Source organism: Mandrillus leucophaeus, unplaced genomic scaffold (genome assembly GCF_000951045.1).
Source record: "Mandrillus leucophaeus isolate KB7577 unplaced genomic scaffold, Mleu.le_1.0 Scaffold948, whole genome shotgun sequence".
In the NCBI taxonomy this organism is placed as follows: Eukaryota; Metazoa; Chordata; class Mammalia; order Primates; family Cercopithecidae; genus Mandrillus; species Mandrillus leucophaeus.
This window is the reverse complement of record NW_012110341.1, coordinates 314,621-335,307: the sequence shown is the minus strand read 5'-3', so window position 1 is coordinate 335,307 and position 20,687 is coordinate 314,621. Positions and strand designations below refer to the sequence as shown.

Below are 20,687 nucleotides of genomic sequence, written 5' to 3'. Positions count from 1 at the left end.
TTGGGAACATACTTGACTAAAGAGCCATGCAGAATTTAGGAAGAATCATCATTAGAAGAAATTTGGCTTTCATGCACACATGGATGTCACATTAGAAAATACGTCACAAAATCATTCACATTTGAAATGTAGAGATAGTTTATTTCTAACACTTGTCTGTTTTGTCACAGATACTAAGTATCTTAAAATTCGACCTTGTTTGTACAAAATAGCACTAAAACTGCACTTACTTTGAAATATACTCTATTACGTAGAAACTTTATTTGACAAAACAGTTCTGGTAAGGAGAAGTTCAGGTATGTGCAGGCATAGAATAAATGAAGACAAAAAGAGTGTTAGTATGATGAGAGTGAGAAGAAAACTTCAAGTAGAAAACACAACTTTCAGTTGTGTTGTATTTTCATTAGAGGGTTGTATAAAATTAATTCTCTTAATATGGACCCAAACTGTGTTTAACATAATTTCCATACTATGTCAGTCACTTAATTGGCTTTTAATAAGCCTAGTGGCCAGCCAATGTCTGGAAGAAGAATGCATATTTTCAAAAGGAAAAAGAAGAAAATGAGGATACATTAAATATGAGTAAGTAAAGTAAAAGAGTATCTACAAAGGACAGTTTTCTGTAATTTCTAAGCTTTGGGTTAACCATCATTCTTGTAATTTGACCACATTGAGCCAATGATTTTTATTTTTATTTTTTTTACTTTAAACAAACAGTGCTCAAATTTACAGGTCAGTATTTTTTGCAAATGCAGTGTAAATTAATATAATACATATTTAAAGCAATTAAACTGTCAAGTTTCACTTTTAGTGATTGGGGTTTGGGGAGTAGAAAGGGGCACAAAAACTGTTGCCCTTTTCAAATAACTCACAAATGTGCTAATTATGTGTCAGATATGAAAGTTGAGGCATGGTGACCTTCAAGCCAACAAAAGACCTTTTCAAGTAAGCCATCCCCATGTACATTAATGAAGTGAACAATGCCCTTCCACAGTTAAATAATGTATGGCTGTTATTTCATTATATGTGAATGAAAACCAAGGAGTTATTTCACTGGTGGCATATTAAAATAAATGTTATAAAAAAACAAATACTGTAAATCCATTTCAATAACATTTTGTGGTACTCTTAAAATAGTGATCCAAAGTCATATGTTGTTTATTTCTACTGCATGTGGCTAATGCGTGGTTTCTCCACAACTGGATGTATTTTAGATCTTAGTAGGAAAAACTGCAATGTGTTAAAGTATAAAACAATTGACAAAGATATTTTAAAAGATAGAAAAATTATTGTTAGATCAAGTATCTCCTTGCAATGATAAAGATAATGATATATTTTATAGATCAGAGAAAACATTGCCTCTGTCCATAAGCCTTACTCTGTGAGGTAAGAAGAATGTTGAACAAGAGTGAGGTTCAGAGGAAGGGAAAATAATCTCCCACTCTTTATCGTGGCTCTTTCATGGTCGGAAGAAAGTATTTATAAACCTTGGATTTAGGTCATGGACATAATGGTAATTAAAAGAGCACTCATTTTGTTGGAAGAAAATGTAAATTTCAAAAGCAATAATATGAGGGAAATTTGGGTGTCACTAATGCTTGAATCAAATGCACTGCTGGAATGTCAAACAGTACCCATGAAGTTGTAGTGGAAAATCAAGAGCAGGAAGAAGTTAATTATCTTGTATTTGTTGAGCTTTGTAGTGTATTTGATACAAACAAAACATATAAATATACAGTCATACTTAATGCAACTTAAATATGAGTAATAGACCTCTGGGAAATAATAAACCAATTACTAATTTAAAATAAATCACAATCATATGAGATTCCAAAAACCTATTAGCATTCAATCCATAAACATTTTTTTCCAGTCTCATAATAGCTTCTTATTATGGGTTAGATATTGATACCAAGAGACTGTACAGGGTTTACAGATTCACTCACTAGTCTCTCCTCATTTTAAACAATTCTCTAGGTCCTTCTATTGTTATTTGCTTTGATAGATTATCTGAATTCTTTCATAAAATGGATATCAGTGATGTTTTTGAGAATGTTCTTTGTCATTGAGATTCTCAATGAATGTGTACATGTTCTTGTTCAGTATAAGTGTTGCTGCATTTCCTTGATAATCTAAAATAATTTTCATTATTTTGGATTGTATTTAAGGTGGCAAATCTTGCTTGTTCCATGTCAACAAATGAAGATGGAATTAAAATTGTCAAAATTGCAGCCAATCATTTGGAAACCTTGTGTCCACAGGTATGATAACTAAGTTACTGTCTTTTTGTCTGTAAAATTATATATAATTAATTCCTAATGCTTTTATGCATATGAAAATACACTATTTTTTTTTCTTTTTTTTCTGAGACCAAGTCTCACTATGTAGCCCAGGCTGGAATGCAGTGGCGCAATGTCGGCTCACTGCAACCTCTTCTTCCTGAGTAGCTGGGATTACAGGCATGCGCCACCATGCCTGACTAATTTCTGTATTTTTAGTAGAGATGGGGTTTCACCAAGTTGGCCAGGCTGGTCTCAAACTCCTGACCTCAAGTGATCTGCCCACTTTGGCCTCCCAAAGTGCTGGGATTACAGGCGTGAGCCACCGTGCTCGGCCAAAATGTTTATTTGAAGCATGGAGGACTGAATTGTCCTAAGGTGATTCTTAAAAAGAGAATAGAGAAAAAGACTGACATTCCTTAAGTGGCCATATTGGAATCTCCTGAGGCAATGGTGCTTGGTCCAAATGATTTGATTTGTTTTTAGTGATTATTTATTTTGAAATTTCAAATGGGTTGAAAGGATTGACTCTTTTTTTCTTTTATCAAAAAAGATATGTGTTTGAAAAAAGTTAAGAAATATTTTCTTGTCAGTAATTCAGATGTTTCTTAAAATCTGAAGAGTGACACACTTTTAGGGAATTATTTCTACATGACAAATAGTTTTGAAGCCATGAATCAACATACACATAGGGCAATTTAAACACTCTTGTCTGAGAAGAAGCAGGAAATAATATGGATACTTCCTAATGAAGACCACAGATGTTATAAGGATGAGAAATATAACAAAGATTAGGGACTTTAATTATCTGGATGTCTCCTGAGATTCTCATTCTACAAAAAGTAGGGCATGTGATAAATTCTTGATTTGCCTTGCTGACAATTTCATCTCTAAGAATATTGAGGAAACTGTGAAAGAAACTGCGTCTTTGGACTTAATGTTGATTAACAAGTAAGAACAAGCTGGAAAAGTGGAGGCTAGAGGACCTGCAGCTGAGATCTCCCAACTGATGTCAATTTTCTATGAAACTCCAGAGGGAACAGAATACTCCAACGAGGTCTCTAAAGTAGTTGAATGAAATATACTCCCATCAACACTCTGTAAGTGTTCTCATCTCTGCACATTGTGGATAACGCTCAGGGTTATCACTTTTTAAAATGCCTTTTCAATCTGAAAGTATTAAGTATCTCTCATTGGTTTTAATGTGTAATTTTCTGATTCCTAGTGAGAACATTGTTTTCGCAAATATTTATTGACTAGTTGACTTTCTAATTCGGTGACTTGCTTACATCCTTTACGAATTTTCCAATTTTAGTTAGGTTGTCTTTTTTGTAATTAATTTGCTTAGGTTTGTTAAAAATATCTCTGTTGCCCATGTCTTTTGAAAAATTTTAAAAATAATTTTTCAGTCGCAGACTTTAAGAACTTTAACGTAAACATATGATTTATCTTTTAGTTATTTTAATATGTAGTTATGGGGCACCTACTGTGTGCCCTGGTTTGTGGTTTTGTGCCTTGTTAAGACATTCTACCAACAAATATGTCACGTATTTCCCACATTATGTTGTTAAAAGAGTAAAGTATTATTATTCAACATACAGATATTTATTCCTTCTGAAATATATTTTTATGTCTAACATGAGGTAGAGATCGTTTCATTTTGTAGTGTTGACATTTGGGCCACCATCATATATTAAATAGTTGATCTTTTCTCTATTACTGTGAAATTCTACCATTGTTTCACACATATCCCATGAAGACTTACAAATATTTCCATTATCTAATATATATTTGTATACATGTTCATATATACTTATAAACATAAATACACATACACATATACAAGTTTATACAATGCATTAAATATATATATAATACATATATAACAATGTATAATTATTTTTAGTTTGTTCCACATGTAAAGATAGGTTGATAGACAAAGTGAAACATTTCAAGGTACACAAGTTTCTGGACTTTCTATTCTGTTCCATTGGTCTATTTCTCTATCCCTGTAACAGTAGCATAATGTTTTAAGCATGGTTTTACATTAAATCCTGATATCTTCTAGGCAAGCTGGCTCATCCTGTTTTTTTTTTCTTTAAATTATAGCTGTCATTCTTAATTTTTATATAACTTTTGGGATTAACTTATCAAGTATCATGAAAAAACATTAGAAGTTAGATTTAAAACGTTAAAATTTTTTGAATTATAGCTTATTTTAGAGAATGACCCCTTTCAGATATTGAATCTTTCCATTAATAAACATGTTACATCTACAGTAATCCTCCTTGCCTGCTGTTTTGCTTTTGATGGTTTCTGTTACCCTCAGTCAACTGGAGACCAAAACTATTAAATGAAAAATTCCCAAAATAAGAAGTTTTAAATTGCATGTAATTCCCCATATTGAGATCAAACCTTTCTTCATCTCTCTCTGTCCCACCCAGGACATTAATCATCCCTTTATCTAGCATATTCATGCTGTGAATACCACCTTCCTGTTACTCATTTACCGGCCATCGTGGTTATCCAATCAACTGTCGTAGTACTCATGTTCAAGTAACCTGTATTTTACTTAATAATGGTGCCAAAATACAAGAGTAGTGACTCTGGCAATTCAGATATGAAAAAAAAAAAAAAATCATATGCTGTGGTTGCTAAAATCCATGGTAAGAATGGATCCCCTCTGAAATTGTGAAGAAGTAAAAAGAAATTAATGCTCATTTTGCTGTCTGTCGCACCTCAAATTGCAAAAGTTATGGCCACAGTGAATGATAAGATGGAAAAGGCATGAAGTTTTTGGGCAGAAGACATGAACGGAAAATGTGTTCTCATTGATGATAACTGGGTTTGGTACCATCTGAGGTTTTAATCATCTGTTGAATGGTCTTGGAACATATGCTCTGCAGAGAATGGAGGACTACTGTATCTCCATAATCAGATCTTTTTAAAAAGTTGTCCTTCAGAGATATTGTTTTTTAATTATTTATTTTAGTAAACATCGTGGTTCTGAATATCTTCTACTGCTTTTGATTTCCAATTTTTTCTCTCCAGACCAAATATCTCCCCTGAAAAACCAGACTCACATATGCCTAATTTTTCCTTTGGTATCTTTACTTTGATATCTAGAAAACATCTAAAACTTAAAATAGCCTAAATGAAACTTTTAATTTCTCCATCTTCATCTTATTCCACTTCTCTTTCAGTTCCTAGTTTTAGTTAATGACACAGCCATTCACCTCATAGCTCTGATTAAAAACCTGGGAGGTTTTCTTTACTCATTCATTCATTATTTATTGAACATTTACTGTGTGGTGGGCACTGTTAATGCATCTGGAGAGAAAATAGTAAAGAAAACAAATGATAAAAAATGCCTGCTTTGGTGAAGTTGATGTTGGAATGATATCTAATGGCTGTTTTTCCTACCTAATCCATTAACAAGTCCTATCATTTCGCAAAAAAAAAAAAAAAAAAAAAAATCTATCTTGAATCTATATACTTCTCTCCATCTTGTTTGTCAACATCTTAGCCTATGCCAACATCATTTCTATCTTGGACTACAGAAATGTCATTCTATATGGTCTCCATGCCTACATTCATATCTCTGTAAAAGATAAAGTTTTAAAGGTGTTTATCAGAAAAATCACTTTCCTTAGCTTTTTAAAATGCAGACTATTTTTATAGCTTAATCAGACCTATATGCTTTTCCTATTGCCTAACTTCCAACTCCACTCCATATTATTATTTTTTCACCCACTAGATCTCTACATAGTTCCTTTTGTGATTCTAGAACACAGTAACCCCCTTTCCACCTAGTAGGGAGTTTGCACTTTGTAATTCCCCAGTGTTCTTTTCCCATATGGCCATATGGACAATTTCTTTTATGTTCAATTTACAAGGACTCAGCTTAAATATCATCTTCTCAGAGATCAATCTCCCTTCTCCCTAAATCACTCCTCCAGCTATAACTTATTATGTTACCATACTTGCTTATTTTAGAGTCTATATCACAACCTGAAGTTATATTTTATATTAATTTGTTACCTTTATTATATATATTACATACTCACAAAGAAAGTTCATGAAGTCAATGATTTGATCTTCGTTATTCACTATTAATATCCCCTGTACCTAGGAGAAATAAAATATATATTGGATGTTCAATAAATATTTGTTCAGTATATACATGAGAGAGAAGGTTACTAGAATGATAAATCATTCTATGTTCATAAAGGGCAGGGAGGATTTTGGCAACAACTTCTTGATATTTTTCTTAATATGATGTGTCTTATTTTTAATAAGATGAAAAAAAGACAGTATAATTACTTTGAGCTGTAACTGACAGAAAGAAAGAAAAGCAAAAACCTTTACAGTGGCTATTTTATGTATAGATATTGTCCAAGTATGAGATCTGAATTCATAGGCTAGATTGATTTTAGAGTGAGTCAGGTAAGTTCTGGGTCACAAGGAGCTGATAGGGTGGCCCTGAATTTCTATTTGTTAAGTACAATTGAATTCACCTAAGTTTCAGTGAATTGAATTGTTCTGGTTCTTACTGTGCACAAAGGATCTCAACTGTAAAGCTTTGCCCGGTTATAGGTATCACTCTTCAAAAAAGATTTATTACTTGGAGCATACTTAGCCGAGATATTTGAAATAGTGACATGAGTTGAAACTATGTCATATGTACACCTCAGAAAAGCAATAGGGAATTTTTAGCCAGGAAAAGACCTAGAGAAACACAATCACTCTCATTATGTCTTTAAAGGACTATGATGTGAACAACTTGTTCTGAAGGGCCTCGAGGGGCAGAATACAACCTGTGAGCAGATGTTAGAAGAATGCAAATTTTATCTCAAGATAGAGATGAGTGTTTTTAGCAGAGCTATCCTGACAGGAATTGAACTTCATTGAGAACACAGGATTTGGCGTTTCTCAACACTACAGACATTTAGCACAAGGAGAGTAACTAGTTGACCAAGGTATTTTAATGGGGGGCACAAACAAACCTTGGGTGAAAAGCGGGTCTAGAAGCCTTTTGAAACCCAATCCTGAGATCCTCTAATGGATCTGTCTATTTTATGAAAGAGAGAACTGTGATCTGGATGACAGCCTTGCTGGAGTACTACAGGTGTGTGAACAGTTATACTCAACCTGGTGGAAGGATAAAGCCATCTACAGGGCTTAATCCTTGCTCCATTTTAACAAGTGACTTGAAAGAATATTGAAAAAAATAAACATTTTATATTTGCATAAGGCACAAAACTGAAAAAGGTAGACAGAATGGTCTAATGTTTGAAAACTCATAAGCTGAAATTAAATAAGGGCAAATACAAAGTCAGAGCTAAAGCTTAAATACAATCTGTTGCACGAGTGTATAGTGAAACTATTGCACATCAAATGCACATGGGGTACCAGAACTTGAGAGGGACATTTGCTATCTGGTTCAGCAAATTTCAAACCTGGGTCTATGAAAGCATTTTCATGGTCTATAGCAAAAGTAGCTCAGTGTAGTTAGCTTTTTTTCATATAGTGAAATTTAATCAACTTTTCATTCTGAGGTGTTATATTTACTACTTTATCAGAAATATTTGATTTCTGAAATAATAAAGTAGATAATAGTCTTTTTTACATCTTTATTTTTGGCAAAAAATAAATTATTTGTCAATAAAAAATATTTTTTTACTTTACTAATAAAAAAATAAAAATATACTTACCCTATGTCAGTTCCTTCTCTTTCCTGTGTCTCCTTCTTCTTTGAAAAATATTTGTGGCCTGAAAAGTCCAGAAAGTTAAAAGTACTAATTTAGGTGACGTAATGGTATAAGTCAGTAGCATGATATGGGGACTGACTTATAGCTTTGAAATAATTGATCTTTGTGTAGTGTAAGTGTGATCATTGGATTTGCATGCTCATGTGTGATATGTGCCTCCCTCAAACCTTGTTATGACACCAGCACATTATTCGTATGACATGGAAAATAAAATGATTATGATACTTAGCTTGTGAAATAGAAGGAAATTTTCAGTATACTTGGCACACAAATGTCTTCATCAAGAATATCATGCTGAGTCCTGGGCCCATAGTTTAAAGGATAGGCAGAAAAAGAATAAGTTGTTTTAAGCCATAGTGAGCTGTCACCTCATTACTGAGGCAAAATAGGGTGTACCTTGACAAAAGTATTGGAGAGAGAATTTCATTATTGAGAGGCAGAAGAATTAGATCATCTTAAGTGTTCTTTCCATAAATAAGATTCACTAATTAACAAAAATCATGATGAAAACCTAGGGTATTTTCCCTGTGGTGAACACACATTCAATTAGGCAGACCCTCCTAAGTACTTAGATTTTCCAGAATCAAAAGAGAGAAATGTAGTTCTAAAATAAATCAAGTTTTCCAATCACTGTCTAGTTTGAGTCAGTATCTAGTACTGCTTTGTTATATCTCTGTTGCTCTCATCAAGTAGTATCCAATGACCTGATAGGGCTAAAACAGCTTCCAGAGGTACCTAATTTATTTTCAGTGATGTGGTTGGGTACAAAGAGATAATATTTTTATAAGTTGTTACTGAAAATCTATAATTTCTAAAAGAGATATATATTGGGTGTGTTGATAAGTAGGGAAGAAAGACAAGATTGTCCTAGAGAAGCATGTGAAATATAAAAAGAACAAAGTATTTGGGTTAGGGCATGCACTGGAGGTCACTTGTATTCATATTTTAACATGGAAAGCTATAAACTCCATGAGGATAGGAATTTTTGTTCTGCTGATATATCCTAAGAATAATGCTTGATACATAGTATGTACTCAGTACATTTTTGCTGAGTGAATGATTATACCTCAATGACCTTTTTAGGATTATATTCATTGGCAGGTAAATGCTGGAAGGCATTACTATTCCCCTTCCTTCTTCATTTTCTGGGAGTGTAGAAACTCTCAATTTCTAATCAAAGTGATAAAAAGTCCCAGTACGACACTTTGTCTGTTGAAGTACAAGTCATGTGAAGTGACTGGCATTATCTCTCTCTGCATAGACAGGACTATTTTGCAAAAACAGCGACTTGTTCTGATTAAGTTATGATGTATTTAGTACACACTTCAGTAAGGGCATTAGACTGTTTCTTTCAAATGGAAAACCATGTACTTATTTGTATGGGATTTTTATTTGTTTTTCTGATAGAGGAGCTCTCATATCTGTGAACTGAAAGCACATAATTTTCTAAGTATCAAGCTTTGGGGAAGCAAATATATTTTCTTTCATCTACTGTTGATGATGATGATGGATGTTTTGTTTGCAGCTAAACAATATACGACCCAAATATTCAATGTAAAATGACCATATTCTTTAAGAATCATGTAAGAGCCATATCAGGCCTTTTATAATTTATGCCTAATTTATTTCTTTTCACTTCAGGGAATGGCACAAATGCTCTTAAAATTTTGGAAACCAACAGTAATGTCATAATGTAAAAAAGACTTAAATGAGGTGATTTTGTTTATTAAATGTTTATAATAATTGAGTGGTATATCCTCAAGACTGACTAGGGTGATTTCAGATGTAAGTTTAGTACCAGTTTCTTTGCAGTGATGGTGTGGTATCTATGTGGGGAGACAGTGCTTGGGTGCAGCTGTGAGCACAGCTACTAAGACTGGAAATGTCTGTGCCTTTATCCTATCATTGCTCTGTATCTTGTTCCAATTACACAGCCACTTTCTTCCACTCACTCCAAGGATCTCTTCATTCAACAAATACTTATGGACCACCTACTGGGAGCATCCATGAAGCTAGGGTGAGCCAGGGGCAGGGAGTGGGGATTTAGGGGGTACTCAACAGAGCAGTTCTGAGAAATAAGAATTTTAAGGTCTAAGTTTTATTAGAAGGAAAATCGGAGGTGGTGTGTCCTGGCAGAAGAAACAGAATTTGTGGAGGAGAAGTCATGGCCATCAGACTCAAGTGGGGAAATGGGGTAAAAAATTAGATAATGACTTTAAAGTAGGTAGCCTAGAATAAGCATGGTTTCAGATGCAGGCCAAGGCAAGAATCTCAGAATGAATTACAAACCAAAGTGTTTACAGCCTCGTTTATAATCATGGTGTGTGCTGCGATATTAAGCACATTAACATAAAGGATCTGTGCTGGCCTGTACAATGTTCTTCTAGTCATGGAGGAAAATATAGATAGAGCCTTGGTGACATTAAGTTTATAATCAAAAGGGAAATTTATTATCCAGATAGAAAGGAAGTGGTGTTTGAGAGGAATCGGTGGAAATGGCCTGAGAATTGGATTCATGTCAGGGGATACAGGGAGAGCCCACAGAAAAGTGTCATTTTCCATGAGCCTTAAAGGAGAAGCAAGATTTGCACATTTGGGAAAATATGAAAAGGGCATTCTAGGCAGAAGAGATGGAAAAACATATAATAGAAATTGAAAAAAGTAAGCAATCAAGTCTGTCTAAGCCATGTTGTTTCTTTACAGGAGGCTTGCTTGCATTTTGGGTAGAACAATTCTTTGTTGTGTGATACAGTCACAGTGGTGGGGCTCAGCCTTTTCTGGGGAGGTCCGAAAGCTCAGAATCGGCACCTCCCCCAGTCCAGTCTTTCTAATAACCAAAAGTGCCTTCACACATTTCCATAAGCCTCCTAGTAAAGTGGTGTTGCCCCATTTAAGAACCAGTGGGAGAGCAAGGTCTGTGGAAAGATAAGTTGTAGCCCTTAGTGCCAAGTGAAGTGGTTTAAGATCGGTTTCATAGATTTGGTTTAGTCACTACAGGTTTTGAGTAGGACAGTGACATCATCACAGCTGTGCTTTTGGAAGATTGATTTGAAAATTCTGTGTCAACTGAATTGCAAAAGGGAGAGGCATGACCTGCTGAAAGATAATTGAATATTACATGCAGAAGTCAGGGCCTGAATAAGAGATGTAAGAATAAAAATTTTTAAGATGGGACAAATTGCAAATGGATAATATAAATTGATCAGAAATTGAAAACAAATTAGATGATTGTGATAATGGAGGCGAAAGGGAATGAATTTGAGGTTTATAGTCTAGTACCTGGGAAGATAGTGGTTATATTAGAAGAAATTGGAAACAAAATGAAGAAAGGGACACTTTAGGACAGAAATGAATATATTTAAGTTACTACCAGAAGATCCACGTTGAGATAACAGCAAATAAAACTACAAGAACTTGAGATGTCATCACTAGATTATGGTAGCCATTCATATAGATATGATAATTAGAACCATAAATGTGGGATGAGATTGCTAAGAGCAAAATAAAAATAAAAGAATCAAAGGCATAACCTTAAGAAAACACATCTGGGAAAGAAAAGGCAGAGGAACCCCAAAAAGAACAATGAGCAAAGTAAGAGGAAAGTCAGGGAAGTGTGACTTGCTGGAAGCCTAGCAAATGGGAGCATTTCAGCACGGTGATCATCTAAGCCAGATACTCCACTGAGGTCCAGAGGGATGAGTACTGACAATTTGGAAATTAGGAAGTAAGCAGTCATCTTAACAAAATAATAGTTTCAGCAGCATTGTGAGAAATGAGGAGAGGGCAGGGGCCAGAAGCTACATTCCTAGATTTTTTCCCTCTTAAATTGAAAAGTAAACCTAATTGTGGAAAAGAGAATCACTGGGAAGCTCCTCTTGCAGACTTTTACCATAAAGTCCTACCATACTTTTTACTATCAGTTATTTTTTCTTCATTTGCATGTTTATTAATTGGTATATCATAGTTATATATATTTTGGGGATACATATGATATTTGTATACATAAACAATGTGTAATAATCAAATCAGGGTAATTGGAATATCCATCACCTCAAATATTTATCTTTTTTTGTATTGGAGACTCTACAAGTCTTCACTTCTAGCTATTTGAAGCATATAATAAATTATTGTCAATTATAATTTTCCTATTGTACTTTCTAATAGCGGAACTTACTTTTTCTATCTAACTGTATTTTTGTACCCATTAACCGACTTCTCTTTACTGCCCCCTCTTCTCTTTCCGGCCTCTGGTAACCACCATTCTACCTCCATGAGATCCACAGTTTTAGTGAGTAAGAACATGCAATATTTGTCTTTCCATGCCCAGCTTATTTCATTTAACATAATGACCTCCAGTTCAATCTGTGTGGCTGCAAAAGACAGGATTTCATTTTTTGTGGCTGAATAATATTCCATTGTATGTGTGCGTGTATATATACATGCATATACCACATGTTTTTTATTTATTCATCTGTTAATGAACACTTAGGTTGACTCCATATTTTGGCTATTGTGAACAGTACTGCAATAAACATGGTAGTACAGATACCTCTTTAACATACTGATTTCCTTTGTTTGGGGGTATATTCCTAGCATTGGGATTGCTGGATCATATGGTACTTCTATTTTTAGTTTTTTGAGAAACCTCCATACAGTTTTCCATATTTGCTGTATGACTTTAATATTCCCACCAACAGTGTACGAGCATTCTCCACATTCTTGCTAGTGTTATTTTTTGTCCTTTTAATAACAGCTATTCGTACTGGCCTGAGATTATATCTCATGGTGGTTTGATTTGAATTTCCTTGATGACTAGTTATGTCTTCTTTTGAGAAATGTTTATTCAGGTCTTTGGGCCATTTTTTTCCCCAACATGTCTAAATAAACTGTTATTGAAACACAGCCATGTGAGTTCCTTTACGTATTGTCTACAGTTGCTTTCATACAACAAGGAAAGAGACCATCCATCTAACCTAAAATAGTTACTATATGGCTTTTTTAAAAACTTCTTTAAGTTCAAGTGTACATGTGTGGGTTTGTTATATAGGGTAAGCTCATGTCATGTGGCCTGAAGCATTTGCTCCAGGACCATAACCCCATGGGCATTTTTACACACAAACTAGAGGCCATTCAAAAGATACACATGAAGTATATTCCTGGAGATTATTTTGTCACCCAGGTATTAAGCCTAGTACCCATTAGTTATTTTCCCTAATCCTCTTCCTCCTCCCACCCTCTACCTTCCAGCAGGCACTAGTGTCTGTTGTTGCCCTCTATGTGTCCATCTGTGTTCCTCATTTAGCTCCCACTTATAGGTAAGAACATGCAGTATTTGGTTTTCTGTTCCATGTTAGTTTGCTAAGAATAATGGCCTCCAGCTCCACCTATGTTAGGACATAGGCATGTCCTGCAAAGGACATGATCTCATTCTTTTTTATGGCTGCAGAGTATTCTATGGTGTATAGGTACCACATTTTCTTTATCCAGTCTACCAACTGATGGACATGTGCACTGATTCCTTGTCTTTGCTATAGTGAGTAGTACTGCAATGAACATACACATACATGTGTCTTTATGATAGAATGACTTATATTCCTTTGGATATATACCCAGCACTAGGATCGTTGGGTCAAATGGTATTTTGTATTTAGGTCTTTGAGGATTCGCCATGCTGTTTTCCACATGGTTGAAATAATTTACACTCCCACTAACAGTGTGTAAGTTGTTCCTTTTTCTCTGCAACCTTGCTGGCATCTGTTACTTTTTAACTTTTTAGTAATAGCCATTCTAACTGGTATGAGATGGCATCGGATTGTGGTTTTGATTTGTATTTCTCTAATGATAGGTGATGTTGAGCTTTTTGCATATTTTTTTTGGCCACATGTATGTCTTCTTTAGAAAAGTGTTCATGTCCCTTACCCACTTTTTAATGGGGTTGCTTTTTTGTTTCTTGTAAACTTATATAAGTTTCTTATAGATACTAGATAATAGACCTCTGGCTAGGTGTGATGGCTCACAACTGTAATCCCAGTACTTTGGGAGGCCGAGGAGGGCAGATCGCTTGAGGTCAGGAGTTTGAGACCAGCCTGGCCAACATGGTGAAACTTCATCTCTACTAAAAATAACAAAAAACAAACAAACAAACAGAAAATTAGCCAGACATGGTGGCACATACTTGTAGTCCCAACTTCTTGGGAGGCTGAGGTGGGAAGATCACTTGAAACTGAGAGGTAGAGGTTACAGTGAGCTGAGATCGCACCACTGCCGTCCAGCCTGGGTGACACAGTGAGATTGTCTCAAAAAAAGAAAAAGAAAAAATATAATAGATCTTTGTCAGATGTATAGTTTGCAGAATTTATCTCCCATTCTGTAAGTTGTCTATTATACTCTGTTGAATGTTTCTTCTGTTGTGCAGAAGTTCTTTAGTTTAATTATATCCCATTTGTCAATTTTTTCTCGTTGTAATTGCTTTTAGTGTCTTTGTCATGAAATCTTTGCCCTTTCCTGTGTCCAACATGGTATTGCCTAGGTTGTCTTCCAAGGATTTTATAGGTTGGGGTTATACATTTAAATGTTTAATCCATTTTGAATTAATTTTTGTATATGATGTAAGGAAGGGGTCCAGTTTCAACCTTCTGCATATGGCTAGCCAGTTATCTCAACACCGTTTATTGAATAGGGAGTCCTTTCCCCATTGCTTGTTTTTTGTCAGTTTTTTTTGAAGATCAGATGGTTGCAGGTGTGCAGCCTTATTTCTGGATACTCTATTCTATTCCATTGGTCTCTGTTTTTATTTTGGTGTGCTGTTTTGTTTACTGTAGTGCTATAGTAAAGTTTGAAGCTAGTAGCGTGATGCCATCAGCTTTACTCTTTTTACACAGGATTGTTTTGGCTATTTGGGCTGTTTTTGTTCCATATGAATTTTAAAATAGTCTTTTTATAATTGTGTGAAGAGTGTCATTGGTAGTTTAATAGGAATAGCATTGAATCTATAAATTGCTTTGGGCAGTATGGTCATTTTAAGAATTTTGAGTCTTTCTATTCATGAGCATGGGATGTTTCTCCATTTGTTTGTGTCATCTCTGATTTCTTTGAGCAGTGTTTTGTAATTCTCATTACAGAGACCTTTCACCTCCCTGATTACCTGTATTCCCAGATATTTTATTCTTTCTGTGGCAATTGTGGATGGGATTGCATTTCCGATTTGGCTCTTGGCTTGACTATTGTTGATGTATAGGAATGGTAGTGATTTCTGTACATTAGTTTTGTACACTGAGACTTTGCTGAAGTTTTTTTTATCAGCTTAAGTTTTGAGCTGATACTGTGGAATTTTCTAGATATAGGATCATGTCATCTGCAAACAGGAATAATTTGACTTTCCCTCTTCCTGTTTACATGTCCTTTATTTATTTCTCTTTCCTGATTGCTCTGGCCAGGACTTTCAATACTGTGTTGGATAAGGAATGGTAAGACAGAGCATCCTTATCTTGTGCTGGTTTTCAAGGAAGTGCTTCCCACTTTTGCCCATTCAGTTTAATGTTGACTGTGTGTTTGTCATAGATGACTGTTATTATTTTGAAGTATGTTTTCTCAATACCTAGTTTATTGAGAGTGTTTAACATAAAAGTGATATTGGATTTTATTGAAAGCCTTTTCTGCATCTATTGAGATATTCATGTGGTTTTTGTCTTTAGTTTGCTTATGTGATAAATCACATGTATTGAGTTGAATCAACGTTGCATCCCAGGGATGAAACCTACTTGATCGTCGTGCATTTGCTTTTTGATGTGCTGCTGGATTCAGTTTGCAGGTATTTTGTTCAGGATTTCTACTTCAAAATTTAAAGATATTGGCCTGAAGTTTCTTTTCTTTCTTTCTTTCTTCTTCTTCTTCTTCTTTTTTTTTTTTTTTTTTTTTTTTGTTGTCTCTGCCTATTTTGGTATCAGGATGATGGTAGCCTCATAGAATGAGTTAGAAGGAGTCCATTCTCCTCAACTTTTTGGAATAGTTTCAGGAGAAATGATACCAGCTCTTCTTTGGACATCTGGTAAAATGAGGTTGTGAATCCATCTGGTCCTGAATTTTCTTTGGTTGGTGGGCTATTTATTACTGATTCAATTTCAGAGCTTGTTATTAGTCTGTTCACGGATTCAATTCCTTCCTGGCTCTGTCTTGGCAGGGTGTCTGTGTCCAGGAATTTATCCACATCTTTGAGATTTTCTAGTTTATGTGCATAGAGGTGGTCGTAGTGTTTTCTGATGATTATTTGTATCTCTGTGGGGTCAGTGGCAATATCCTGTTTGTCATTTTTAATTGTGTTTATTTGGATGTTCTCTCGTTTCTTCTTTAATAGTCTAGCTAAAGGTCTATCTAATTTATTAATTTTTTCAAAAAACCAACTCCTGGATTCGTTGATCTTTTGAATGCTTTTTGGTGTCTCAGTCTCCTTCAATTCAGCTCTGATTTGGGCTGATTTGTTTCTTTTCTTCTGTTAGCTTTGTGTTTGGTTTTCTGTTGGTTCCCTACTTCTTTTAGTTGTGATGTTAGGTTGTTAACTTGAGATCTTTCTAACTTTTTGATGTGGACATTCAGTGCTATAAATTGTCCTCTTAATACTGTCTTAGCTGTGTCCCAGAGATGCTGGTGTGTGGTATCTTTGTTCTCATTTGTTTCAAATGAGAACTTGTTGATTTCTGCCTTAATTTCATTATTTACCCAAAAGCCATTCGGGAGCTGGTTATTCATATAATTAATTTGCATGCAATTATATGGTTTTAAGTGAATTTCTTAGGCTTGATTTCTAATTTGATTGTGCTGTAGTTTGAGAGAGTGATTGTTATGATTTCAGTTATTTTGCATTTGCTGAGGAGTGTGTTATGTCTGATTATATGGTTTATTTCAGAGTATGTGCCATGTAGTGATAAGAAGAATGTATTCTCTCTTGCTTTGGGGTGGAGAGTTCTGCAGATGTCTCTCAGGTCCATTTGATCCAGTGCTGAATTCAGAATCTTTGTTAATTTTTTGCCTCAATGATCTAATACTGTCAGTGAGGTGTTGAAGTCTCCCACTATTATTGCATGGGAGTCTACGACTCTGAAGGTCTCAAGGAACTTTCTTTATGAATCTGGATGCTCCTGTGTTGGGTGCATATATATTCAGGATAGTGAGGTCTTCTTGTTGAATTTAACCCTTTACTGTTATACAATGTCCTTCTCTGTCTTTTTTGATCTTTGGTTTAAAGTCTGTTTTATCTGAAATTAGGATTGCAACCTCCCTTTTTTCTGTTTTGCATTTGATTGGTAAATTTTTCTCCATTCCTTTATTTTGAGCCTATGGGTGTCATTGCATGTGAGTTGAGTCTTGGTTCTTTATTCAGCTTGCCCCTCTGTGTTTAATTGGGGAATTTAGCCCATTTACATTTAAGGTTAGTATTGGTATGTGTGGATTCGATCCTGTCATCATGATGTTAGGTGGTTATCATGCAAACTTGTTTGTGTGGTTGCTTTGTAGTGTCACTAGTCTGTATACTTAAGTGTGTTTTTGTAGTGGCTGGTAACAGTCTTTCCACATTTAGTGCTTCCTTCAGGAGCTCTTGTAAGGCAGGTCTGGTAGCAAGAAATTCCAGCAGTATTTGCTTGTATGGAAGGAATCTTATTTCTACTTCAATTAGGAAGCTTACTTTGGCTGGATACAAAACTCTGGGTTGAGATTTCCCTTCTACAAGAATGTTGAATATTGGCCCCCAGTCTCTTCTGGCTTGTAGGGTTTCTGCTGAAAGCTCCACTATTAGTCTGATGGGCTTCCCTTTGTAGGTTACTTGGCCTTTAACATTTTTTCTTTCATTTCGACCTTGAAGAATCTGATGATTATATGTCTTGGGGTGATCTTCTTGTGAAGTAGCTTACTGGGATCCTTCACATTTCCTGAATATTAATGTTGGCCTCTCTAGCTATGCTGGAGAAGTTCTCATGGATGATATCCTGAAATATGTTTTCTAAGTTGCTTATACTCTTTCCATCTCTTTCAGGGACACCAATGAGTCATAGATTTTGTTTCTTTACATAATTTCATATTTCTCCTAGGTTTTATTAATTCCTTTTCATTCTTTTTTCTCTATTCTTTTCTGACTGTCTTATTTCATAAAGCCAGTCTTCAACCTCTGAGATTCTTTCCTCAACTTGGTCTATTCTGTGATTAATACTTGTGATGGCATTATGACATTCTTTTAGTGTGCTTTTCAGCTCTATCAGGTTGCTTACGTTCTTTTCTATACTGGCTATTTTGTCTTTCAGTTTCTGTATTGTTTTATTCTGATTCTTAGCTTCCTTGGATTGGGCTTCAATGTACTCCTGCATCTTAATGATCTTTGTTCCTATCCATATTCTGAATTCTATTTCTGTCATTTCCACCATCTCAGCCTAGTTCAGAACCCCTGCTGGAGAGGTGATGTGGTCATTTTTAGGACAAAAGGCACTTTGGCTTTTTGAGTTGTTGGATTTCTTGTGTTGGTTGTTTTTCATCTTTGTGGACTAGTGTTTCTTTGGTCATTGAAGTTGTTGACCTTTGGATTTTTTTTGCTTTTATCCTTTTTGATGACCCTTAGGGTTTGATTATGGTATGAAGTGAATTCTGCCAACTGACTTTGTTTCTGGAAGATTTTAGGGAGCAAAAACTTAGCTCTCAGCTCCAGTACTGGGTGCTGTAACTCTAGGGGAGTGGAATGGTGCCCTGACAGTGTCCTTTGGCTCCTTGAGGCTAGAAATCTACTACAGTAGGGGGGCCGAGGTATTACCAGAATTCTAGTCAGTACTCTCTGATGGGTGGTGTCAGCCAAAGCATTTCGTACTGTGGTGACAGCAGGATCTGTCCTCATTCGCGTGTGTCAGCAGCAGTGGCAGCCACAGCATGGCAGGTGCAGGCTTATCGGCTGCAGCAGGGTGCTAATGGGTATCAGTGCACCTGCCTCCATGAGGGCATTCACCACCACAGTGGTGGAGGCAGCATGACTGGGGAATGGGGGGCCCCTGCTGGCGACTGTGCATGCAGTCACACTGGTGGTGGTGTTAGCATGGGGATTATTGCCCATTTTTTAATTGGATTTTTTGTTTTTATTTTTATTCTTTGTTTATGCTACTGAACTGTTTTAGTTCCTTATAAGTTCTCATTATTAATTCCTTGTTGGATGGATAGTTTTAAAAATATTTTCTGCCATTCTGTAGATTGTCTCTTTACTTTGTTAATTGTTTTCTTTGCTATGCAGAAGCTTTTTTAACTTGATATGATCCCATTGATCTATTTTTGCTTTTTTCACCTTTGCTTACCTAAAAACATCTTCGCCCAGACCAGTGTCCTATAATGTTTTCCCAATGTTGTCTTCTAGAAGTTTCATAGTTTCAGATCTTATGTTTATGTTTTTAATCCATTTTGATTTGATTTTTGTATGTGGTGAAAGATGGGAATCTACTTTTATTCTTCCGCATATGAATATCCAATATTCTCAGCACCATTTATTAAAGGGATTGTCTTTCCCTGATGTATGCTTTTGGCACCCATGTCAAAAATCAGTGGCTGTAATAGTGTGGATTTATTTCTGTATTATCTATTCTGTTCCATTGTTCTATGTGTCTATCTCATGCTAGTACCATGCTGTTTTAGTTACTATAGCTTTGTAGTACAATTGAAAACCATGTAGTACGATGTCAAGCTTTGCATTTTTTACTGAGGATTGCTTTAACTCTTCAGTGTTTTGTGGGTCCATACACATTTTAGGATTTATTTTTGTAATTACCTGAAGAATATCATTAATATTTGATAAGGATTCTACTGAATCTGTAGATCACTGTAGGTAGTAGACACATTTTGATGATAATTCTTCAAATCTATGAGCATAGAATGTGTTTCCATTTTTTGGTGTCCTCTTCAACTCATTTCATCAGTGTTTTATAGTTTTATTTGCAAACACCTTTCACTTCTTCATTAAAGTTATTCCTATGTGTAATATATATTTTTAGCTATTGTAAATGTTACTGCTTTCTTGATTTTTTTTCAGATTGATCACTGTTAGTTTGCAGACACACTATTAATTTTTGTGTCTTGGTTTTGTATCCTGCAGCTTTGCTAAATTTATTAATCTATTCTAAGAGTTTTTTGGTGAAGTATGCCTTTCTAAATATAAAATCATGCTACATACAAAGAAGGATAATTTTACTTTCTTCCTTTTTAATTTGTACACCCTTTATTTCTTTCTTTTGCCTAGTTGCTGTGACTAGAACTTCCAGTACTATGTTGGATAAAATTGGCAAAAGTGGGCATTGTAGACTGGTTCCAGATCTTAGTGAAAAGGCTTACAGTTTTCCTCATTCACCATGATTGCTGTAGGTTTGTCACATATGGCCTTTATTGTATTGAGGTATATTTCCTCTATGCAAAATTTGTTGAAGATTTTTATAAAGGGATATGGAATTTTATCAAGAGCTTTTTCAATATCTATTGAAAGGATCATAGAGTTTTTGTCCTTGATTCTGTTGAAATGCTGTATCACATTTGTTGATTTGCATATGTTGAAAGATTCTTGCATCCCTGGGATGAATCCTACTTGATCATGGTGAGTGTCTTTTTAATGTATTGTTGGTTTTTG

General features: G+C 35.1%; 1 protein-coding gene across 1 annotated transcript in view; it reads left to right on the top strand.

Annotated features, from left to right (window-relative positions):
• Positions 1–20,687, top strand: part of LOC105532300 (catenin alpha-3-like) — a 695,161-nt gene that overhangs the window by 590,236 nt on the left and 84,238 nt on the right. Inside the window, exon 5 of the mRNA XM_011970429.1 lies at positions 2,169–2,261. Within this exon, the coding sequence (XP_011825819.1) occupies positions 2,169–2,261 (93 nt within the window). The remainder of the gene's footprint in view (positions 1–2,168; positions 2,262–20,687) is intronic.